This window comes from Paecilomyces variotii (assembly GCF_004022145.1).
Source record: "Paecilomyces variotii strain CBS 101075 chromosome Unknown C8Q69scaffold_7, whole genome shotgun sequence".
Taxonomy (NCBI): domain Eukaryota; kingdom Fungi; phylum Ascomycota; class Eurotiomycetes; order Eurotiales; family Thermoascaceae; genus Paecilomyces; species Paecilomyces variotii.
This window is the reverse complement of record NW_021167146.1, coordinates 1208910-1232166: the sequence shown is the minus strand read 5'-3', so window position 1 is coordinate 1232166 and position 23257 is coordinate 1208910. Positions and strand designations below refer to the sequence as shown.

The window sequence follows — 23257 nt, the reverse complement described above, 5'->3', positions numbered from 1 at the left end:
TTTACCGCAGAAAGCTTGTAAATAAAAAGTGACTAGGCTACTAATAGCATTCGTATCTTTCTGGTCGTCACTTATGCATAGTAATACGCGTAGAAACTAGCTGGATATTCATATCCGAAGTTCACTACGATGGCCAGCTAGTCTGTAATAGTGACTATTTATTCCTATTATTTATAGAATTGATAATACATAGATATCCTCTCAACCATGTCTGTGAACAACCAGACATCATTTGTGCTCCATGGGTATATATGCATGTACATGTATCATATCTCGAGTATCAGAAATCATAAAGCCATAATATGGCGCTAGGAATAAAAAGAACAGTCAGAGAAGGAGAAGAAGAAGAAGCACATAAGGCGATGTCATCTCCCATTTCGCAATAGGCGGTTTCAGTACACACATTCACGCCCATCACTTCCTCACTATTTTCAACAGTGGTGCGATTCGCGCTCTACGACTCAGACCTACGCGGTATGGGACCTTGCTTGTGGAAGTGATCGGGCTATGTTTATCGGGGCCTTTCGTCTTCGTGTTCTGAGACGTACAGGCGGTCGGATCGTGGGGCTTTGCGGTTGGCGTTTTGGGAGTTGGAATCTCGGGTTCTGGTGTTATGTCGTGAGGTTCGGCTGGTTTTTGGATTGTATCCTCGTGAGTGGTTGATTGTCCCTCCTCGGTGGTGATTGGGGGGTTAATATTGTTTGGGATGTTTTGAGGAGTAGTGTGTTCGTCGGTCTCTGCGTCTTCAGAGATATCTTGTTGAGCTGGAGGATCTGCGATCACGAGTTCTGCGGTCTTCTTTCTCTTGCGTCCGCGCTTCTTCGGACCAGGAGGTTCATCGGAACGAGCTGGGTCGATGGCTTCTTGTTTAGTTGGATCTTCAATTGCGTCAGTGGGCTTTATGTCCTTGATGTCGCACTGATTGTCTTCCGCGAAGTCGTTAGCAACGGTATCAGGCCTTTGTGCCACTGCTGCTACTGTCTCTTCCTTGGCTTTGAAGGGCTCCTTCGCGGGCTTCTCGTCAATCCATATCACGTCGTCTTCGACGTCTGACTCGTAGGATTTCTTGATCATGATCGAAGTGGTTTTGCCCCGCTTGATCTTCCTCTTCTTGGTCTTCTCTATGGATAGTCCCGATATCGAATCGGGAGATTCATAATTTTCAATTGGTTGAGCTCGTGAACGACTTGGTCGAGGTATATATTGTTCTTGTGGCAGTCCTACGTCTGCTTTTGCAGGATCAAAGGTGTCATAGTCTGGTTTTTCATCGTGCATAACGAACCTAGAGTCTTCCTCGAACTTGTTAGGTTGATCCGGGTCTGCAATGGTCTCTTGTGCAACAGCCATGACAAGATCTTCGTCGAATTGGGGTTTAGGTGATTGCACGCCTTCGACTTGTATTTTTCTAGGCCTGCCGCGTCCGCGTTTCTTCGGTTCGTCAGGGATTCCATGTGTGGCATCGGCGTTAAGCTCGTCTGGCTCCCCATCAGTGCCATCCTCTGCCAGCTGCTTCTTCTTCCTTCCTCGTTTCTTCTTTTGAGCCAACGGGGCTTCCACCGTAACGGGGAGAGACAGTTCGTCTGGCGTGTCTATCGACGCTTTCGGGGATACACCTTTCACTGGCATGTCACTTTTTGCCCGCTTTACATGCGGAGATATCAATGAGGAAAAGGGTTCAGTGTCGTGAGGCGAGTCCACGGGGGGCATCTGCATCGACTTCGATCGGCCAGGCGTTCGACGAATGGTCTCCACTAGCTCATCGCGTTCCTCTCCTGGGCTAGCAATAGGCACAGTGCTAACTTCCGTATACTCTCTCAGCTTCAGTGACGAGTCGAAGTAGTTGTATGAGGCCGTAACAGACGCCTCGTTGTCGTTTGTGCTGGTCTTCTTCTCTGGATCGTCCGGCCCAGGGTGGCTGTGGGACTGCTCATCCATAGCTGCTGATTGCTGCAGAAGGTCCTGCAGCTGATGTTCATTGCCCTTTTGAGGCAACTCCACGACCTCATCTTCGCCATTTCCGTGTTCCGAGATCTTGCATCTCTTCGCTTGTTGCTCTGACCAGTATCCCGTATCCTGATCTTCTCCACTCACGGCATCAACCACAGACTGTGGACGTTTCACCCCGCCAGCTCCATCAGAAGACTGATATGTACACAGCAGTGGATCTGCCGACTGGTCCATCGAGGGAAGCAGTGGATAATTGAGAGGCGTCACATCATCAACTAGCAACCTCTGAGCGCGACCGATTTCGCTCATCGTAGCACCTAGACAGACAGGAAACATCTCAGTAAAATCCCTAGCTGATGAAAATCCCACCACTGAAAACAACACACGCATACACTCACCAATAGACTCATTACCACTCTCTGTCGGAATCCATCTTTCCTCCCTCCTCTGCTGGGAAGATGAAAGACCAGTCGTCGTCTGAGGCTGAGATTGTAGAAAATCATCAAAATTGACACCGAGCTGCGATCCAGTAATAGCACGCTCTGTAGTATATTCCACCTCTTTCTCGGAATGTCGCTCTTCATGCTCCTCCGCCTGACCCTCGGCATTGCCATAGTCATCATCATGCTGCTCCTGCTCCTGCTCCTGTAACGGATCAATCGACGTCGCGACATCAGACAGAGCATCATCTTCATCATCCGAATCCTGAATCACCCTTCCTGGATGCATATCGATGATAGAATCCCACCTCTCTTCTCGATACAGCTATCCACTTTCTAATTAGGTAGGAGGAGGGGGTCTAGAACAAATCCCCAACCCAACTTACTCTTCCGCGCGCGTTCCGTCCACGCGCCAAGCCCAAACGCCGCACAACGCGCCATCACGTGACTGATAAGATAAGATCCGCCCCCAGATCTACATACAAAATAACATCCACCCCATACTTACCGCCCTCTACTCCAGCACAACAACAACACAACGCATATAATTCACTGTAAGAAGGTCCCTTTGACCGAGACCCGGGTTTCATAGCGCAGCGGTCCTGTGGACATACGCCATACATGAGCGCCGAGGTTCGAGTCCCGGCCTGGGCGGTTTATCGGGTTGATGATGGAGGGGGTCATCCAGGTAAACCCGCGGTATCAGGTCACTTTCTTTTTTTTTTATTTTTTGCTGCGTAACTCTAGGAGGATTTTTGTAATTCTTTTTTTCTGGGGGTATTTATGTGAGGAGTTTTTTGGAGGGTCTGGGTTATATGAGGGGCTTTTTTCTGGTGGTGCTGGTACTGACTGGGTGAAGTTATTCTGCGCGCGTCGCGTCACTGATGAGAATACAGGGGACTCCTCCACGCGACCGTAGGGTATATTGAGCTTGAATGAGTCATTTCGATTCTTTGATTTGGCATTTCAATAGTGCATTGTGAACAGATCATAGATATATTGCTAATATGCATATATAGTCTACAAGGAGGTATCAAGACGTTCAACACAGCATTAAACAGAAATCTTCTTCCCCTCTTTAACTTCATTTCACTCCGTACTCTGCGGTCGCATGACTCCTCTTCCAAAGAACTCGCTGATGAGACCGAACCGATCTCGACTGCGCTGAAGTTCCCCAGCGAAAAGATCGTGCTGGTCTGCCCAGTCTACTTGTCTCTTGCGGATCTCCTTGATCGTGGCATTTTGTGGCGCGCACACTGGACATTCTGGATTCTCGTCGGGTTTGTCGAGACATCGCTGGTGGAATGAGTGCTTGCAGAGGAAGTGGACGGTTGGGAGGTCTAGTGGGTCACGACAATACATGCAGCGACGGGATTGGAAGATGACGGGCTTGTTGCCCAGCTCCTCGATCTCCTTCTTTCGGCTCTCGGTTTCAGCATTGTAGCTGGATATGAGGCGGCGATTCTACATCGAGAGTCAGTGTTAAAAGACAGAAAAAGGTGGTTGATGAAGGTGTCAAACTCACCGTTGTGATCTCCTTCCGCTCCCGCTCAATATTGCTGCTAAGATACCTCTTTACCATACCCATTGTGACGACAGCGTTATTGCTGAGAGACTGAATGACCTGGAGTGGCGCCATGAGGCCATCCTCGTCGATCTTTCTGAGAACGACATCTAGTTCGTCGCCTGCTTCTTCCAGTATCTTCGGGCTAGAGGCAAAGTACGCCAACGCATCGATATATAACTGTGGCTCCTGGGGGCCATACTTCCTCAAAGCTCTTATCACGCCTTGCGTATCCTTCGCAGCGGTGTAGGACCGAAAGATATCCGCTCGAAGTCCCTCTTGCTCGCGCACCAGAGTTGTGCCCTCTCGGAAGTTGGCCAAATCCGAAAGAAGCAGGACGTTTGAGGTTGAGATAGGTATCTGTCGACGGGATTAGCCATGCACCCTGTGATGGTTTTCATTATCCTTACGTCTTTGCCCTCAATCAACTTCTTGGCTCTGTCCTGCCATTCCTGTTTCTCCGTATTATCCTTCTTTCCGTTCGCCGTGTCAAGATACATTTCAAAAAGAGTGGTGTATAGATCGATTTTATCCTCTTTCTTCAGGTCTTCTTGCTGGATAAGCGCTTCCAGGAATCTGATAAACTCCTGTGGGTGGTCCACAAACGAGGAAAACGCGGTCCTAGGCTTGGGAATGTCGTATTCAACTGGCGTCTCAGCCGTCTTATCTTCTGTGGAAACCTCAGGTTCGCTGGGTCGAGACTTGTGACCACCACCGACGCTCATGTAAGGGAGAGGTATTAAAGCGGCCAGGTTTGAAACTGCGCTGCCAGGTTGCTCCTCTGGTTTTGCGGGAGCCTCAATCTCCTTCTTCGGTCGGTATTTGCCCGTGTAGTAGTCTATGAACAACTGCGTCGTCTCTTGCGGGCAGTGCGATAGCAGCACCCGCGCGTATTTAATGAGATTAGGATAGGCCTAGAACAAGTCAGGTTTGAGCTTCTAAAGATAAGATGAACATCCGCGGTAATACGCACCTCCTCGGGCTCCAGTCGCCAGATGAATTCAACTGCTTCCGCATACTTCTTCGAGTCTTCAATGAGAATGTCGACGACCATCTCATTCTCTCCGTGCTTCGTAGCCAAATACGCTGCCTGCTCGAAATACCCGCCTTGTCGACACATAGCTATGGCTGTCTCGAGATCGAACTTAAGCTCGCCAGGAGCTTTTATAAAGGAGTCCAGCTTGCCTGTGTCCTTTAGCTTGGCATAACAATTCAGGAGCAGCGTCGTATGATCTGCCGTCGCACGATCATGCTCGTGAAGCTCCTCCAAATACTCGATCAAGTTATGTATCCGCTGCGTATCCAGGAACTGCGTCTTTATCAGCCACTGAATATACCTCACACGATTTGACGAAATAAATAAACTGAACCAACCTTTCTAATGACTTGAGAAGGTTCCGTGTTATCGATCGCCCTGAGATATTGCTGCATTGCCGTATCGTAGTCCCCTTTCTGGTAAAGGTAATCACCATATTTCCGGAAGATGACGTTCTGCTGGTAAACGTCAACACCAGCCTTCTGCGCTAGGTTGATTGCCAGAATGTAAAGGTTGCGCTGATAGAGAATCTCTAGCTTCTGCTGTAGAGACTTTTCATGGTAGCGGTAGACCTAAATTATCATTAGACAGCTTGCTTAACGCACGTTCGGTCCCGGATGCTCACCTTTCCGTCCGTCGTGAGAAGGAAAAGATCCCCCCATTCCATGAAAATGCTCTTCGGCCTCGACGCCAGCGATTCCGTATGAGCAATGAACTTAAGATCAGTATCCAGCAGCGTGAACGTCGATGTACTCAAAAGGTCATCCATCTGACCGAGCCTCCGCAAAGGATCCGACTTTGTCGTCTTCGGCGGACAGACCAGGACCACATAATCACTGAACGTGTCGATTGAGGTTTTTGGACTCTCGAAAGCATAACTTGGGCCCCTTCCCCGAGCATCATAAGTGTATATGGCATCCTCTCGTGCAATGAGGACATCTCCAGTCTGCTTGTCCAGCGTCATGCAACCCAGTCCACAACCTGCATCTTCGAGCACCCGCGCAGGCTGTCCCTGGCCTCTACCCGCGATCACAAGCGTGAGAATACGACTCGTCGTCGCAATGTAAAGATTCGTGATCCCTCCAACCTGCACCTCCAATCCAGTAATCGGCTCCTCTGACTCGAAAACTATCCTTTGTCTAGCCCCGCGATCATTGATCAGATCCCCTCGAATAACCGTCACCGCTCCATTCGCGAAACCAACCGCCAGCTGAGATAAGTCGGGTAAGGCAGTAAACGCCGAAACCTTTTACCAATACCAATTAGCTCAGACACCCGCAAAAACGATCGATCCCATCACATACCGGAAACTGCCTCCTCTGATTCTGCACAGACAGCGACGAAAGACACCGCGGCGCCCCAGTCTTCTTCTCCGACTTATCCAGCGCCCACACCTTCAACACGGGCTCATTCAGCAGATCCTCCGCTATAGTCACCAATAACGACGTCCCTTCGACCTGTTTCATATGCGTAATAGAACCCGCATCATGCGCCTTGAATGATCGCACTAGCTTGAACGCCGACGAGACGATATGGACGATACCATTAGTGGTGCCTAGGAACAGGTTCGCTGAGCCGGTACATATGGAAGAAACATCATTCTATCGCAACCACCACACTATGCATTAGCCAAGGGGGAAAAAACAAAGCCCGCGTATAGAAACAGGTGAGAGGGGGAGGGAGAGATGGCGATACGTACGTCGAAGACCGAGGAGCTCTCCTCGGGCAGCTTCACCTGCGAGACTTCGAAGAAATTAAACGTTTTCCACTATATATTTCGAGGTAGTCGGAGTCAGTGAAACATGTTCCTGTAATTTTGTGGTTATAGGTTGGATTTTCCCTCACCGAAGTCAGAGCCATTTGCTTCTTCGAATCGTGCCCATGAGGCGACGATAATGGGTATGCGCGGAGATGATGTTGGCACGCGCGGAGCTCCAGGCGACTCACTAGCGGCCGCTCATTGGATCCACTATGGCTGCCACTAACTATGGTAGTCTAGAGTACCAGATGGAAGTAGAACAAATTAGATATTCAAGAGTCTCTTTTAAAATCGGACTATCTCAAAAGCAATAATATATAGGGACAGGGCATTATATTTTAGTTTCAACCTAACATTGAAGAAAAACATAAAGCGCTCAATGTAGATATGGAGACCTATTTACATCGCTAACTCCTCTATGTATGCATCCAATTATATACAACGCCTATGCTTATGAAAATAGTAAATGAGAGATAAGCTACTCCTCAGGCACCCCTCAGGTACTCCAACTGACGACTCCATAATCCAAACCCTCCTCCCAAGACCGGCGTTCGCCTTAAGTGAAATAATCCTGAAAGCCAACAGCTCTATCTGACAGTATCAATACCCACAGCCGTTCTATGTGCCTGACTGGAAGCGGACGTGGCGCTCTTGCTGCTGTACTGTTGGATATCTCGATTCACATCCCAGCTTTGTTGGAGCCAGCTGCCTGCGTCCTCAATAGCTTGGCTGAGGTCAAATGTGCCCACTTCCATAACCGGCCCTTGTCCATCCTGTTGGGCCGTAGTAGGCGTCGATCCGGAAAGTGTGAAGGGCAAGGCTGTAGACTGACTCTCAGACTGGTTATTTCGGGGCCCAATACACGTCACTTGTTCCATTTCTGTCTCGCGATGAGACTCGGCTTTCGGCTCTTCGGTCGGAGGCCCACTCTGCGCTCTAGAGTCTTTTGTCAACGACGGCGATACGCAGTTAGGTGAACCTGGAGGAGACATCGCAAAGCTGGCCCTCTTGGATTGGGCACTCGTTTTGGTCCGTTTGGAGGAACCAGATTGATCGTACGACTTCGTCGAAGAACTGAAAGTGAAAGGAGTGATTGCATCGATCATGTATTGGGTGCTGATCGCATGAAACTCTTCTCTCCGGGCCGTCACTGGGCCCTCTCCACGATGGTCTTTGAGAGGAGTAGTGACCTGATTAAAGGGGGTAATTCCGACTGAGACCCGCGAATCGTCCTCTTCATGGGACCGGGGGCTTGAGGAGCCACTTGCAAGTTCTGCGTCGACCTCTGTCTTCGGCGTTGCAAGGTCATCCTGGAACGATCTCTGCGCGAGGAGTAACGCAGCTTGTGTCGAAAGCTGATGATCAGCATGATGATCGTCTTCGGCGGTGTTATGTTCAGAAATATTGGTTGATTGCAGTGATACAAGGTGATCGCGGGAACCAGCAATACCTGGCACCACCTGTGCCGATTGAATGCCTTCAGTCGACGTGACCTCAACATTCCGGCTGGTCGATGTAGTCACCGCAGATATCGCGACGAGGCCTGGGGAGCGGGCTCCTGGCTCGTTGCCAGCGCTACCTTCACTGTCCTTCAGAGTGGAATGAACCGGGGGTTCACTGGAATCCTTTTGTCGATTTGAATGAACGGACGACCGTCTCGAAGATGAGGTGTTATTGTTCGAAGAAGCTTGCACTGCGGACGCACCGCTGTCGTCCTCTCGTTCACTGCCGGTCTCTGCTGGGGATGCGAGTCTTGAAGACGACCACTTGATATGTTTGTTATTCTTGAGTCGACGATATTCGAATTCGGGTAGATGGGAGGATGGCGGGACAACATGAAGAGATAGTCGTTTACCGTGCTTGTCAGTACTATCCTTTCGAGCAGCGTCTGCTTGTGATTCGATGCGGTCCAAGTCAGGTGGACTATCCTCTTCGCGATATTCAAACAGCCGTGGTCTTTTGAAAGTATCTGGGATTCGCTCTGCCGTGCCCTCTTGTTGAATCGTCGTGGATGAATTCTGGGTCCCTCCTCCAAAAGCCGGCGTCGAATGGTGCCGAATGCTTTGAACTGACTGGGATTGCCAGTATTCGTTTCGGGCGAGTTTCGAGGCAGCATTTGGTTCGTTGGGTTGAAGAGCCCCGGAACATGTATAAATAGCAGGACGTAGACGAGTGATTTCCTCCATGCTTGGCCCCGATGGCTTCGTCCTGGCCATCACGTCCGAGCTATCACGTTTCCGGGCTCTGCGCCTGGTAGGAGAATTAGGTGTGCGTATGTCCGAGATTTCCATTCTTCTACGGTCTCTCTTCAGCCACGACTTGGAGACCGGTTCCTCCACAAAACTCGTGAGCTCGATACCGGCTGCTGGCTCGCTTGATCGAGGTACGCAGCTTGGTGTTGGTTCTGATTGTAGCCGAGCTTGACTAGTTTGATCGCCCTTTCTGTGACGTGCACTTCTCCCGTTTTCCCTCCTGGTGAAGCGGCCGGTATTTATCTCTGGTACAGGAGGACTGGAATAGGCAGCAGGGCCATGACTGCGGGGTCTACCCTCCTTTGAGCCTGGGGCATTTGGGAGCTTCCGTCTTTTGGGATCTGTCTCTGGAATCGCGGTCTCTTCTAAAAGATGGGTCTCTTTGGCGCTCTTTTCCTGTTTCCTCGTCTTCGTCCACGGATTATTCCAGCCATCATCGAACGGGCCTCTGAGCGAGGCCGACAGTATGAACAACGGCTGGCCCGTCAGATACGATTCCCCCAGCTGCTCGATTCTGCGGCGTTTGGCCGCACGGGCGGGCTCGTCCAACTCATCGTCTGACCCGAGAAGATCACCGGCTTCTGCTTCCAGCGTAGGGACTGTTTCGAGCGAGAGCGGCGAGATGGGTCGCCGGAATGGCATCTAGGCGGATAGGAGGTTTGTCGGATCGGAGGGGATGAGCTGCCGCAGCGGACAACTGCTTGGGCAGCAGAGACGGAGGGAGAGAACCGATGGAGGATGTCTGCATAGCTGAAGCCTTTGAGATGATCAGCGACGAGTTAGTTATCGCATGGCTGGCAGCTGAGCTTCACTCGATCTCTCCATGGCGTGGGTGCATTCACTAAGTAACTACAAGCTAGGTTGCCTCATCCGATCTCGTGGAAAGCACTTAACGCGTCAAAAGGGCGTCTGGCTTCCCCGGCAACGCGTCGCTTAATTACTTAGGGTGACTTGATTAACGACGGCCATCATATTATTCACTATTGCCTTGGGGTAAATAGGTAATTACAATGTTTGTAGTTAGAAGATTAATTTTCTTGTGAGTTAAAAAAAAAGGGTAAGGTGGAATAAAATAAAATAAATACGGAAGATCTCTAAGGTTGTCCACCAAATTGATCTCTCCCTGGGCTGTGTAGATCCGCGAAATATATATATCGATAGTCGACCTCCAAGCCCCGCCATTTCAAATACTCCCAACAGATCTGTCTCCTCCTCGAAGGACGAGTCTAACAATATACAACATGTGCACGTCTCACACTGAACTATGCCTCTAATATCTTCTGATGGAAAGCTACCCAGGTTCACAGGTACTCGGCATTAGATGTAGTAGAGACCAACTCTATTGAGAGCACTTAGTATGACCACATATTTCCTATTCTAATCGAAAGTAAGAAGAAAGAAAGAAACAAAGAAAGAAAGATAACTGTTGCAACAGGTCCTGTAACCTATCTCTTCGGATGGAAGGAAATAGCAGCCCAAAGTACGAGTGAGGCTGTCGACCAAAAAAACCAGCAAATAAATACTTCACCTGCAGCTCGAATCCAATCTTCCCGGACGACGGACCCATTCCGACTGTTCGCAAATGGAATTGGGTCTATAGATATTTAACCCACTGTGGGAATGAAGGGCCGCAAGAGATCCATTCTTGAGTTATAAGAGCATTATTGATTGAGCGAACCGTTCTTTTCTGGTCTGTGCTGTGATTTTGTCTCCAGCGCTGCTTGCGAAAGGTAATAATATACGTGCAAGTGGCTTCTGCGAATGGCCGTCTGGAAAATAAAAGTAAAGATGAGAAGGGCGACTGTGGCGGGATAAGATTATTTGAGGCATTGATGATTGTTTACATTTCGACTGGATTAAGTATTGACAACGGGATATTTTGCCGCAGCCCACCATCCTTAGTTAGCTTCAACTTTGAATGCAAGCATCGTCGACGAGGAGAATTAATTAATTAATTAATTAATGATGACTAGACTATCCAGTTCAGTACTAGTTAGTTAGCAGCCTTGATGATTATTATTTTAGCACGCAGCGCATGTACCGCGCATCGCCCTGAGAGAGAGGAGTGGCTGCATTAAACCGTTGCTTGGGCCATTTGCTCGGTCCACTGGGAAGTGTTTCAGGCGCTGGACAAGTCAGCATCCCCCATCATCACAACAAGCGCTTGTTCTTATTATTCTTGTTCTTGTTCTTGTTGTCAGTTCTTATATTATTCTCCCCCCGACAAAACTACTCGATATTACTGATTCTACTCGACATACCCTCTTCGATTCTGCTGCGCTGATTGCAACGATAGCGGATGCCACCATGTTATGATAGAGCCCTTGCGCGCAATTAGCATCTCGCGCCGCGCATTGTGAACCGCCAAACAACCGTGGTTGAAGCAAGATGGGCAACCAACCGTGGCTGGATTCGCTTTCGGATGACTGGGTCTCCCAGCCCAGGGATTCTCCTGGAGTTGCCAGTCCTGCGGATCTGTCGCGACGCTCGAGTATTAATATTCACAACTCGCCAACCCCCAGTCGCATCCCCGTTCGCAACTCGACGACGACACCGAAGAAGAAGCAGCCGCTGCACGACGACAAGAAGAAGATTCCGCGCCCATGTCATTCCATCAGACGCGAACCACCTACCCCAAAGACCCCCAACAAGTTCACGCCGCGCCTGGTGAAGACGCCCGTGAAAAAGACGCCAATTGAGAAGAAGACGCCTGCTTCGGACGCTGCCAAAACAGACCCGAAGCGGCCGACCCGGAGCTCGGCCGCGCATCGCAGACAGGCCTCCACGCCCTCGAAGAAACCACCGTCGCGTGCGGTCTCGAGCGCATCGAACCAGACGGTACAGCATAATTCAACCGTCCAGCGCATGTCGAAGAAAGGCAGCGGAGGAGACGGGACTCCGGAATGGCGCAAGAGACTGGTGCGCGGAGAGGTTCCAGCCGGTGAACAGTGCGACCTCTTTGCGCCAATAGGTCTGGAGAGTGTTTTTAAACCGCCTACGCCGGGCTCAGGAGCAGTGCGACAGGAAACACTGGCGCTCCCCAGCCAGACAGACTCCTTTTGGGCCTTTACAGAGAATGGGTCGGGAAAACAGGGGGAGGATACGGAGGGCGCTACGGGGGCAGAGGATAGCCAGGTACATCATGAAACAAAGGAAGCGGCAGCGGAAGCCTCAAAAGCTGCGGAGGAACCTGACGACAAAACGTTCGATTTCACTCCAGATTCAGACAAAGAAAACCGGCCCCGGGACGACGCAAGGGGCGAGTCGCCAAGTCCCAGCTACCACCGCAGTGGGCCAAACCAGGACATGCGCTCGAGGACGGTCAGTGGTATGGAGGAATTGCGGAATGAGGGTCTGACGCCCATTTTCTTATCGAGGAACAATACGCTGGAAGGGAAGGGGCCGTCGGATATAATCGAATCTGCATTGCAGAAACTGAACACCAAGCTCGAAAAGATGTCGTTAAAGGGGAGGTACCGGCCCAGTTCACGGGCTAGCGACAGTGGGATCATGTATCAAAACAGTGACGACGAGGATGATGGGTCCCCCGAAGACGATCTGCTCGACGTGACCAGCCATTCTCTGCCCAAGGACCTGTCCATGGGCACACTGGACTTCGCATCCCGCGGTGCATTTGTGAATTTGCGCCGGGGAGGATACTCGGCCGATGATGCTTCCTTCCAGGCTCGCCAGTTGACTCCTTCGTCCTTTCCCTCGCAGTTCCGCTCTCCCTCTTTCCTCGCCAACTCCAAGATCCGCAGTTCACCGCCGCAATTCGAGCTGTTCAGGCCTTCGCGCCAGCAGTTCGAGATCCCCTCTGACGCACCTACGCCTCCTGCTGTCACGGTCACTCCAGCTCGAGATTCCTCCGCCGCGATGAAACCGTCCGTGAGCCCTCTGAAGCTATTTGGAAACCATGATACCTTTACCAACAATAAGTTGTTGCGGAGGATGAGCCAGTTCGAAGAGACGTTTGCCGACATTTCCGAGGAGGATGAACCCCCTTCCCCCAGCGAGAGCTCTAGACGGAGAGGCAGAAATCGTAGTCGTCCAAACTCGAGGCGCGAGCCCCAGGGCAATGGCTCTCCGCAATCGTCTCCGCGTCCGAGGTCACAGGGTGCTTTGGAATCTCGCATGAACCGCTTCGGAGTGGGACAGCTGGATAGGTTCGACTTCTCGGACACGTCTCCAAACATGCAAGCTATACCTAAAGGCATATTCGACGATTCCCTGGTCAGTCCTACGCACAATTCATCGCCTGCAGCATTCAGTTCACCTGTTCAGCAGCAAGAAAACCAGCGAAGCCTCAAAGGTACGGGATCGCGCCGAAACAGCCGCCGTCACTCCAGAATACTTTCGTGGGCGAGGTCACACCCCCCAAGCAAGGATGTGCTTCTCTATCAGGATAACTCTGAAATTAAACGGGCCCTCAATACTCCTGCAAGGACGTCGACCCCCAAGAGACGTCGAACGTTGCAGAAACCGGGCCAATACCCTCAGAGCTTCGACGAAACGTTAGATATCGTCACGGATACCATGGGAAGTATGTCACTGCTCCAGAAAAGTCTGGCGCGGCAGGGTATAGAGTATGACTTGGAAAAGAATGGGCATTTGCAACCGCCAAAGACGCCAACGCAGGATCAACAGAATGGCGAGAGAGACCTGCCTTCTCAAGACGAAAACACCAAGCCTGGTCAAAGAAAAACCGGCAGTCATCCCATGAATACAGACGTCCGAAAAGGCTCCATTACCACACAGGATTTCCTAGACGAGGCTACGAAGGTTATGAATATTATCAGAGCAAAGGGTAAAACGATTAACGGCCTGGAGAGTGTGGAGGAGTCCAGAATGATAAACCCAGACGGTGAAGAAGCCTCTGGAGACGAGTCCACCCAAGAGGAATTCTCCAGACCGCCTAGTCGTGACGGCTTGGATCTACGCAGATTAAGAGAAATCCGTCCCCACAACCCACGAGTTGCCAGTCACTTGAAGAAGTTCGAAGAGCGAGATGAACAGGAGCTTACTATGAGCGGTTCGACGATTTCCTTGCGTCTCGCGGAACGCGGTCAGAAGGACATCGATGAAGAAAGTAGCCCGCAAAATATCCGCATACGTGGGAACCCTTTCATGCAACGCAAACGAAAGCATTCAGAGCCCAAGTCTCAGGATGGCACCACGATGAATACGCAGGACTCGTCTAACAGCCTTGGTGGTCGCTCGATTCCTACTCGTTCCTCAAATGGTTCCAATGCGAAGGGAATGATCCCTTCGGATATGGTTTCTCATTTGATCCCAGAGCTGGTCAATGGGATGAGCTATGATCGTGCAACCCACATGTGGGTAAAGAAGAGTAGGGTGGAATCTATAAACAGATCAAGGACCGATGACAGCGAAGGCGACCCGTTTCAGGATATTTCAGATCTCAGCGTGGATGAGATTCAAGAACTGATGCGGATCCGGGAGCTCGAAGCTTCCCACAAATCAAAGAATGGTGTCCATTCGGTCGAGTCCCAAGATGGTCAGTCGCTAGAGACACGGCCACAGAGCAAGGACGGGGAACCTTCGGTGAATGCCAGTTCTGTCCAATCGAAAGCTACTCCATTTGACTCTAGCGGTCCAAAGACGGATACAAGGGCGACATCATGGGGCACGCCTGAACTGGACGTGAACCGAACCCGCGACAAAGATGCTCAGACGGACGAACGTTTGAAGGAGGTCCAGCACGAAATTCATCTCCATGATGGACATACCTCGGCTGCACCTCAGTCTGACGGTCCCACTCGTCAACCGCGCGTTGTTACGATCAGCTTCTCTTCTCCTCTGGTGTCTCACGTCGCTTATCCTGAGAATTCCAGCCCGCAGGCATCGGAGCATGACGCCTCCAGCCCTGGCGCTGGCGGTACAAGAGAAACAGCGCGGGATGGACCTCATCCCGGTAGATTGCTGCGGAACGTCAAGAACTCTTCTCGCAGGAGGTCTCTTGAGGGGAAGCCTTTCGTTGGGCGGTCAGTTTCGCGCATAGATGAACAGAGCGAAGAGTCAACAAACAACCTGAGTGTCATCCAACAGCGCACTGCCGAGGATTCGATAACTACTCCGCTTTCGAATGACCGGCGGAGATCTTTGTCGTATTCGTCCATCGGCAATGACACCTCGTATAGTTTCCATCTTAGCCCTTTGCCCGATTTCACTGTCAATCAGATCGATGACCCTCTTCAGCTTGAACTCAGTTATGTTGCGCAGCGGGCCCACCACACGTCTTTGCGTCAAGTTCATGGCACCTTCGCATTGGCAGCAGAGGATTTGATCAAGCACATTACGGATGTTGAGCCGTATGAGCCATACTGGGAGGATATACGACGTCTGGATCTGAGCAAAAAGGGATTAATCACTCTTCACAGGCTCAATGAGTTCTGCCCCAGGCTTGAGGAGCTGGATGCTTCGGATAATGATATCGGGCAGCTGAGTGGCGTTCCTCCCACCCTCCGACACTTGAGGATCCAACGCAACTGTCTTTCCAGCCTCACGGCATGGGGCCATCTTATCAACCTCCAGTACTTGGATGTGTCCGGAAACGAGTTGGAGAACCTGGATGGCTTCTCGGGCTTAATTCATCTAAGGGAGCTGAAGGCAAATAATAACAAGATCCGCAATATAGACGGCATTCTAGATCTAGACGGGCTACTGAGCTTGAAACTTAAGAACAACGAGCTGACAGCAGTGGATTTCGAAGGATCCGAGCTGTGAGTATATCAAAATCTCTCAACTATGCGTGATACTGACCTACTTTCAATAGGACGCGGTTGACGGAAATCGACTTGAGCCACAATCGGCTGACTTCCGTTGAAAATGTGGCTTACTTGCCGTCTCTCGAAGACCTAGATCTGAGTTCGAATCATCTCAGCGATCTGCCTTGCAACGTCAAGCTGCGCAGACTGCGTTCACTCAAGCTTTCAGATAACCGCATTAGCACCTTGGACGTCAGTTCTTTCCCATCGCTTAGCCTACTCTACGTAGACAGAAATTCGTTGTCGACTATCGCCGGGATTGGCAAATGCCACGAGCTTGAGATCCTTTCTGCACGAGAGCAGAGTTTTCAGGAAGTAGACAAGCCACTGTCTCTTGATCTTGACCTTGGTCTGCTGCAGGATGTCCGCAAGATATTCCTGTCGTCAAACAGACTGTCGCCACGCACATTGTCTCCTTCTGTACCAATGAGAAGCGTGCAGCTATTGGATATTGCATCATGTGCACTCCCCAGTCTTCCTGAGGACTTTGCAATGAGTTTTCCGAACGTCAAAGTATTGAATCTCAACTTCAATGCATTGTCAGATGCAGGTGGAATAGTGGGCATGAAGTGTCTTGGACGATTGACGCTGGTGGGCAATCGCTTTACGAGACTGAGAAGACTTTGTCAGGTCCTGGCCCATGTTGGCAAAGATTCGAGCGGGAACCGTAGCTCTCTGAAAAGAGTTGATCTCCGCGGAAATCCTCTCACGGTTGGATTTTACCCTCCCTCTCTGTCCGGCAGTGGACGAAGTGAAGTCGGTAGACTGAAGGACAAAGAAGAGCCAGTCCGGAGAGAGAAGGGCCTTGATGAGGATGGATTTACAGCTCGCGCCAATCTGGGTGGGCACCAAGATGTTGCTCGAGTGGTCCCTTGGAGGGAAAACGGGGGTGAGCTTGAACAAAGCCATGAGATCGATGACCCGTACACCCTGCCCCCCGCAGATGTGGAAGCTGACCGCAAATACGTGGCCTGCCTTGATGAGTCGACAAAATTGCGACGGAGAGTCGTGGAGCTCATGCTGTACGCTGCCACAGGTGGTGCTATCAAGGTTCTTGACGGGCTGGAGCTGCGGTCCTCCATAGGGGAGGAAGTATCCGAGAATAACTCGGATGTGTGCCGTGTCTTGACTCGACTAGAAGAACTGGGTGTGCTCAAGAAGAAAGAAGTCGTTGCATAGGGCGGTGTTTCTCTCCTTTTCTGATCCGGAGTTCTCGGGGGTTCTTCTACATTTGAGCGAACGGCATTGTTTTTTTTGAGATGATTTTTTTTTCCGTCTGGTCTGTATTATGCGGTCTACGTCCGCCCATATGGGGGTCTGTGTATTATGCTATGTCATCATGTTGGATGTTTTTCCCCCTCTGCTCATGTCATTGTCATGATGGGATGGGGACTTTTTTGGCAGTTATGATTCCAGGAGGACCACGATTCTCCAAGTATACAATTGGAAAGAGCAATGATCTTATTGCGGATCTTGCGCTGTTTTGCATATATACAATTACCGTCTGCATTCTTGCCTCGTGTAAAGAACGTTAGTACTACATCGTACATAATGAGAGGAAAACAACGCGCTTAGAGAACCAGGCACGGGACAATATCATATTGCACCATTGCTAGAAGCAAGCAAGCAAGCAAGCAATTCAAGGTGTTCAAGTCGACAGATTTTATTAACCACTTACTTAGTGTCCTAGTTATATATATGAGCTTGTGTAATTGTTTTCAATGCGTTTTTGCAGTGTTTAATGTAACTTCAGAATGAATGCTATAATTATATTTACGCGCGATCTTAGGAATCTTAGGGCTTAAGTTTAGGTATTAAGCGATACAATAATAGGTTTTTATTTTATCATAGAGGTTCCAGACATATTAACTAGTAAATCAAATAGCCTAGAAAGTAATTATAGATAGATAGATAGATAGATAGATAGATAGATAGATAATAGATAGATAGTACTTAATATTATATTACCATAGTTAGAAATCACGCTATATATAGGTGAGCTGAAGTTCCGGCTTCTTATTTTATTACTCAAGACTGCTTAGTACTTTACTTCTAGTTACTACGCTCTCTATCCTTATAAATCAAATCAATAGTTAACTATAGAGAAATCAATAACTATAAGCCGCAAATCAAATCTCATAACTACCTTTTCATCATTGATCGGCGGCTATTCAGAACATCTATGCACATTACACAATATACAGACGCATAAGACCAGACCATTGCTCTTTCTCTCATACACACGGTCAAAAACCAACAGCAGGAAGTAAGTAACTAGGCGAGGGAGAGAAACCAGTACAAGTATCATGCACATCAATGGTACATCGCACCATCACACGTGGAACACATGAATGCAACTCAATTCGACCAGAGACAGTAGCAAAAAAGCAAGACGAGGTATCATCTTAGTAATTCAAAACAAAATAGAAAACAAGACAGATAAAAGAAAAAGGACTAGCAAGCATTGATAGCCGTAACAAACAATATGAAGCCAAACTTAACAAGGAAAACAAGAATGCGTACTCGGAACATATAGGATCTTCCTCTCTCGAGACGAGAGAAAAGGTGCAGAATCCTAACATTCTGAGGTAGGAGCAAAAAGCCAAGGGTATTTATGTACTCTAATCGTTTGGACGGTATGTATGTACTGCGAATCGAATCGAATCCAATCCAATCAACTCTCCGACTGGAGAAAAGCGAGAAGCGCCGATGATGTGATACAAGAACCAGCGCAGAGCGTAACAATCCGATCCAGTCCAGCCCAGCCTAGCCCAGTTAGACGTGCGAATATGCGGAGATGGATGAGAGCAATAGCGATCTGATTAGATATCTGGCCGTGGTTGCTTTTTAGTTCCCCCTTTGACCCAGTTTGATTGGTTGATTGACTTTGGGCTTTTCCTTCTTCCTATCTTCTTCTTTCGTGTTCTTCTGTACTATACAGGAGGGGTTGGACAACACAACCAGGTGAGAGCCTGACCGGACAAGCTGGCGTTGCTTTATGGCAAGATGGTCTCCCATTAGACGTCCTAACAGATCTGATGGATTCTGAAAATGCTGAAAGAAGGGAGACCAGGCTTATTCTCGACCCATTTCACCTCCCCACGACACACGTGGACGGTGTCGTTGATGACTGGGCCGAGGTGACGATGGCGAGCCATTGCTGCTATCACCATTACCGTTGCTGCTACTATCTGGGCTGCCGTTGTCATCACTGAGGGCACCAGAGGCCGTGGCATGGGGACTAGGGCTAGAACTGATTCTCAAGTCCGCCGTGCCAGCGCCCTCCTTTCGGCGAGAAGGCCGAGTACCATCGGCAAACTGGACCTTGCCCTTGACCTTGCGGAAGCCGCCGTTGTCTTCGCTGTCGATTTCCTCCTCAACATCGTCCGCAGGATCGTGGATCTCACCCAACGCAGCAAGACGACGCTTGCGCTCTGCGGGAGTCTCCCCGTTGTCTTCGACGTCCTCTGGACGAGGAGCAGCCGCTGGAGGTAAGCCAGCAGCCAGTCGTCGCTGAGCCGGCGGGACACGCGCGGTTCCATCGTCTTCGGAATCGCGTCGTCGACGTCCGGAGATAGATGGAGAAGAGGAAGAAGACTCATCACCAGTGAAGACACGTCGGCGGGCGTGCGCGGCTGAACCGCGCGAGTATTTGGCTAACGAGGCCATCACGTCGGTTGCTGGGGGGCTCGGTTCATCCGATTCTTCGTCAGTGAGCACGCTCTCGCCAGACTCATCGCCGCTCTCGTAATCTTCGGGGATCTGTGTTGCTTCCTCTTTCATAGGGCCACGGGCTGGTTGCTTTTCAGGACTCCGACTTTCACTGTCGCGGCGCTTTCGCATATCCACATGCGCATCCCTGCGGGCTGCCTTCTTGACATGGTCGGGCGCATCGCTATCCTGGACGATCTCGTGACGAGCCTTCGGGTCCAGTCTCTGGATCTGCTTGATGAAGTCCTCCTTGGTCATGCGACGGCCCTTGTGGTCGATACCTTTCTCCTCAACCTGATCATCGTTGGCCAGCGTGAAGCGGAGTCGGGTGTCATCTTCTTCCTCTTGCTTCTTGGCCTTCCTTTGCGCGTCTTTCGAAGACTCGCCACCCTCCTTTTCGGCGAGCCACGTTCCCATCCGGGTCAGGCCCCGTTTCACAGGGCCCTCGGCAGTACCAGCCGGTGTTTGTTCCTCCTTCTTTTTCCTCTTGTCGCCGGCTGGAATTGTGTACTTCCTGATAACTTCTCCATCCTCATCTTCAACGATGATAGTGTTACCAAATTGATAGGCATGACCGGAGCGGCGACCCGCCGGTGCCTTTTCTTCTTTGCGTTTGGTCTTGCGCGCGACATCCTCATCCTTCTCCTTCTTCTTCTTCTCCTCCTCCTCCTCCTCCTTCTTCTTCTTCTCCCCCTTGTCGCGGCCAACCCAAGGGAGGAGGCGCTTCTTGATTTTCTCATATGGGTGGCCAGTCTCTTCGGCCACCTTCTCCTCGATTTCTTCGCCTTCTGTCTTTTCATGCGGCTGACCTCTGGCCTTGGAATACTCACCAGACTTGTCTTGCTGGAGCTTCTTATGTTCCTCTAGGATGGCCTGCCGCTGCTGCTGAGGGGATTCATGGCTAACATCCTCTGTCCTCAGAACATTTCCTTCCTCGTCCTCGAGCAGCATCTTGGAGCCTTCCTGGTAGACCTCCATCTCCGGTTCCCGTCCGAACCTGTCCCGTTCCCTTCCGGGAGGAGAGCTTTCCCGCTCGATATTATCACGTTCCTCCTTCTCCTGCCGACGGACTCCATCTTCTTCCTCTTCTTCTGATTCGCGTCCATTCTCTCCCTCCGGCTGCTCCTCAGTCTCGGTATCGTCGTTCTCCGGTCGTCTCCGAGGCGCAATTGCAGTGTCACTGATAGGGCCGCCGGCAGTCGTGCGTTTTCTGCGCTTTCTCCGTCTCAATGGCCGCAGATTGGCCATACGAGCCTCTGAGTCTTGGTCTTCCTCGCGAACACGGCGGAGGAAGTTACCAGGGAAACCGATAGGCGGCAGGGTGCCAGGAGGATATTCGGGCTCCTTCTCATCCCCGGACACTTCAGTCGAGTCCGCCTTCCGCAGTGACATGGAGCTTTTGCTCATCGACTGGACGCGGGGCAGGCGGTTCATCCAAGATGGCCCCTCATCGTTGGCGGTGGTGTAGGACATGGTGATGGTCAAGGTGTTGATGCGCTTTCCCAGGGTGAAAACGGCGATGGACGAACCATGCACCAGGATGGACGAGATGATCAGGAAGCTGGTAATAGGCCAAATCAGCTGCACGACATAGTAGTTCGACGCGCCGGGATGAGGCAGATCCTTCTGGGGCAGCGGCTCGCCCTCCGCGCCCTCCAGCTCTGAACGGGCCAGAATGGCGGCGAAGACGGCACCGACACCGATGGGACCGAAATGGCCCGCGAATAAGGCCTCGCGCCAGGTCTTTATATCTGGGATGAGCGGTTTGAGCATCAGCATGGCGGGGATCCGACGGAACAGAATGACGAAGATGGCAATGACGACCAGCCTCCATGGGACCACGCCGAGTTCGGGGGCGTTGTAGTACTCCCACGGCACAATGGAACCAAAGTAAACAAAGTAGGCCAAGTTGAGCAGTAGATCAATAACGTTGGAGACGTGTGCCTCCTCGGTCTTCGCGGTGAACCAGCCGTCGTTACTGAAGCCGACGCCGGCGGCGAAACCGATCAGGAGATCGTCCATGCCCAGCAGACTGCCGGTACCTGCACAGAAGAGCGCCAGCACGAAGTAGAACACCAGGAAACTCTCCCGGTCGATGAGGTTGTTGCGCTCTGCGAACTTGATGGCATGTCGCGCGATGTAACCGATAATGAAGCCGTAGACAGCACCGAAGATACATTCGTAGAGGATGGTCACGCAGATCCAGTGCATCGTGACTTCGCCGGCGTTCCGGTGGAACTTGATGAGGTAGACGGATAGGTAGATGAACGGAAAGGCCATGCCATCGTTGCAGCCCGATTCGGCAGACAGCAGATCGCGTAGATGCTTGGGCACTCGTTTGGCGAATTTCCCTTTTCCCACGACTGACGAAGCCAACACGGGATCGGTGGCCGTCACGCAGGCGGCGCAGGCCAGGCTCTCCAACCAGTTGAGCGGCGGTATCATCCACCAGATGAAGAGACTGGTCGCGAACCAGCCCCAGGTCATGACGGGGAGCAGCAGCAGGACGACGGAGCGCCAGTGGCGCTCCATGTAGGCCTTGGGCAACTCGACTCCGACGGCGAAACATTGGACGACCAGGACGATGCGGGAGCACTCGAGGGTGATCTTGTCGACATTGCCCCAGGACGCGGGATCGAAGAGGTTGGCGGCATGGGGACCGAAGATGATCCCACAGAGCGTGGCGACCGTTGCTTCGCCAATGTAGAGCTTCTCCTTGACAAACAGCGAGCACAGCATGAACAGGGAGGTGAAGCCTCCGAGGATGATGTAGGCCACATGCGGCTTATCGATCGACAGATGCTCCCAGGCCATGGTGATTTGCTGTGATCTGGCCCTGTGATGAAGCTTCAAATCTCCAAACCCTCCCCCGAATCTCCAAATCGCAAAAATCCTTCTCTTCTTTTCGCAGCGACGAAACTCTTTCCTCTCGTCGACCGTTCGACGTCCTTTCCTCCTCTTGATCTCCCAACGGGGGAGAAACGACCGCAGAGCTAGCTCCTTCCGGCGTGTCTGCAAGTCCTCCTCTTGATTTTGTTCCCACACGGACTCACGTCGCGAGACGAAGCTTTAGCGGATTGATGCCCGGCTCTCCCTCCGATGCATGGACGGCTTTCCTGAGGGGGAGTCGGGCTGGGTTAAAGATGGTTGGGTGGCGCGAGTTGGGGACGGTCGTGCGGGGAGCGATAAGTGCACGAAGGTCTGTGTGCGCGACGGATTTCCAAGATAGGGAAGGGAGAGGGGAAAAGAAAAAAAGAGAGAAGAAAGAAGACTGCGAGTGAGCAGCAGTTGAGTAAGTGAGAGAGAGAGAGAGAGAGAGAGAGAGAGAGAGGAGAGGAAGAAGAGCGTCAGGTCAGGTCAATTGGCCCAGAGACGCGGATCTCGATCGCCGCGGGCGGAAGTGAGAGCAGGAAGAAAGTCTTGACAGAATTATTAGTTGATTGATTAATTAATTAATTAATTGCTTACTTTTTCTCTCCGCATCTGCTCTAGGGAATTAATTAGTTAATAATTATCTATCTATCTCTCACAGCCAGCTCGTTTAACAATACGAGAAAAAAAAAACCACGTTGACGAGTAAATCTCCGCTGCCGAGCCCTTGGCGAGATGAAGCCAGAGTTTATCGACCGGGAAGAATAGGAACAGGAAGAAACAAGAAAGAGAAATATAGAAAGAAAGAATGAAAGAAAATAGAATATTCTTCCCCGCAATCCAGATGTCTATCTACAGAAGTTGCTCTCTTTGATAAAAAAGCAATTAT

General features: G+C 50.9%; 5 protein-coding genes across 5 annotated transcripts; 1 reads left to right on the top strand and 4 right to left on the bottom strand.

Annotated features, from left to right (window-relative positions):
* Positions 1 to 140: 140 nt before the first annotated feature.
* Positions 141 to 2759, bottom strand: C8Q69DRAFT_471102 (hypothetical protein). Its single transcript, XM_028630881.1, has 2 exons — positions 2346 to 2759; positions 141 to 2264 (listed from the first exon to the last, which is right to left on the bottom strand). The coding sequence occupies exons 1-2, from the start codon at positions 2674 to 2676 to the stop codon at positions 415 to 417; spliced, it is 2181 nt and encodes a 726-aa protein (XP_028484331.1). The 5' UTR covers positions 2677 to 2759; the 3' UTR covers positions 141 to 414.
* A 632-nt stretch (positions 2760 to 3391) lies between these two features.
* C8Q69DRAFT_300982 (hypothetical protein) lies at positions 3392 to 6904 on the bottom strand. Its single transcript, XM_028627149.1, has 9 exons — positions 6833 to 6904; positions 6687 to 6755; positions 6292 to 6588; positions 5613 to 6233; positions 5326 to 5559; positions 4925 to 5260; positions 4362 to 4865; positions 3913 to 4311; positions 3392 to 3851 (listed from the first exon to the last, which is right to left on the bottom strand). The coding sequence occupies exons 1-9, from the start codon at positions 6845 to 6847 to the stop codon at positions 3477 to 3479; spliced, it is 2850 nt and encodes a 949-aa protein (XP_028484330.1). The 5' UTR covers positions 6848 to 6904; the 3' UTR covers positions 3392 to 3476.
* A 163-nt stretch (positions 6905 to 7067) lies between these two features.
* Positions 7068 to 9845, bottom strand: C8Q69DRAFT_471096 (hypothetical protein). Its single transcript, XM_028630880.1, has one exon. The coding sequence runs from the start codon at positions 9638 to 9640 to the stop codon at positions 7334 to 7336; it is 2307 nt and encodes a 768-aa protein (XP_028484329.1). The 5' UTR covers positions 9641 to 9845; the 3' UTR covers positions 7068 to 7333.
* A 1132-nt stretch (positions 9846 to 10977) lies between these two features.
* On the top strand, positions 10978 to 17424 carry C8Q69DRAFT_471093 (hypothetical protein). Its single transcript, XM_028630879.1, has 3 exons — positions 10978 to 13231; positions 13286 to 15741; positions 15795 to 17424. The coding sequence occupies exons 1-3, from the start codon at positions 11387 to 11389 to the stop codon at positions 16963 to 16965; spliced, it is 5472 nt and encodes a 1823-aa protein (XP_028484328.1). The 5' UTR covers positions 10978 to 11386; the 3' UTR covers positions 16966 to 17424.
* Positions 17425 to 18861: 1437 nt separating this feature from the next.
* On the bottom strand, positions 18862 to 22311 carry C8Q69DRAFT_403779 (alkali metal cation/H+ antiporter Nha1 C terminus-domain-containing protein; the record flags this gene model as incomplete). Its single annotated transcript, XM_028628013.1, has 2 exons — positions 18862 to 18977; positions 19029 to 22311. The coding sequence occupies 2 exons, from the start codon at positions 22309 to 22311 to the stop codon at positions 18862 to 18864; spliced, it is 3399 nt and encodes a 1132-aa protein (XP_028484327.1).
* Between the last annotated feature and the right edge of the window lie 946 nt (positions 22312 to 23257).

Excerpts from the sequence above, each read along its gene's own strand:
- C8Q69DRAFT_471102 (XM_028630881.1), bottom strand. The coding sequence starts at position 2,676 with ATGCATCCAGGAAGGGTGATTCAGGATTCGGATGATGAAGATGATGCT. Across the intron at positions 2,265-2,345 it reads GAGTGGTAATGAGTCTATTG|GTGCTACGATGAGCGAAATC; the intron begins GTGAGTGTATGC and ends CTGTCTGTCTAG.
- C8Q69DRAFT_300982 (XM_028627149.1), bottom strand. Across the intron at positions 6,234-6,291 it reads ATCAGAGGAGGCAGTTTCCG|GTTTCGGCGTTTACTGCCTT; the intron begins GTATGTGATGGG and ends TATTGGTAAAAG. Across the intron at positions 4,312-4,361 it reads AGTTGATTGAGGGCAAAGAC|ATACCTATCTCAACCTCAAA; the intron begins GTAAGGATAATG and ends TCCCGTCGACAG.
- C8Q69DRAFT_471096 (XM_028630880.1), bottom strand. The coding sequence starts at position 9,640 with ATGCCATTCCGGCGACCCATCTCGCCGCTCTCGCTCGAAACAGTCCCT.
- C8Q69DRAFT_471093 (XM_028630879.1), top strand. The coding sequence starts at position 11,387 with ATGGGCAACCAACCGTGGCTGGATTCGCTTTCGGATGACTGGGTCTCC. Across the intron at positions 13,232-13,285 it reads GCATATTCGACGATTCCCTG|CAAGAAAACCAGCGAAGCCT; the intron begins GTCAGTCCTACG and ends CCTGTTCAGCAG. Across the intron at positions 15,742-15,794 it reads GATTTCGAAGGATCCGAGCT|GACGCGGTTGACGGAAATCG; the intron begins GTGAGTATATCA and ends TACTTTCAATAG.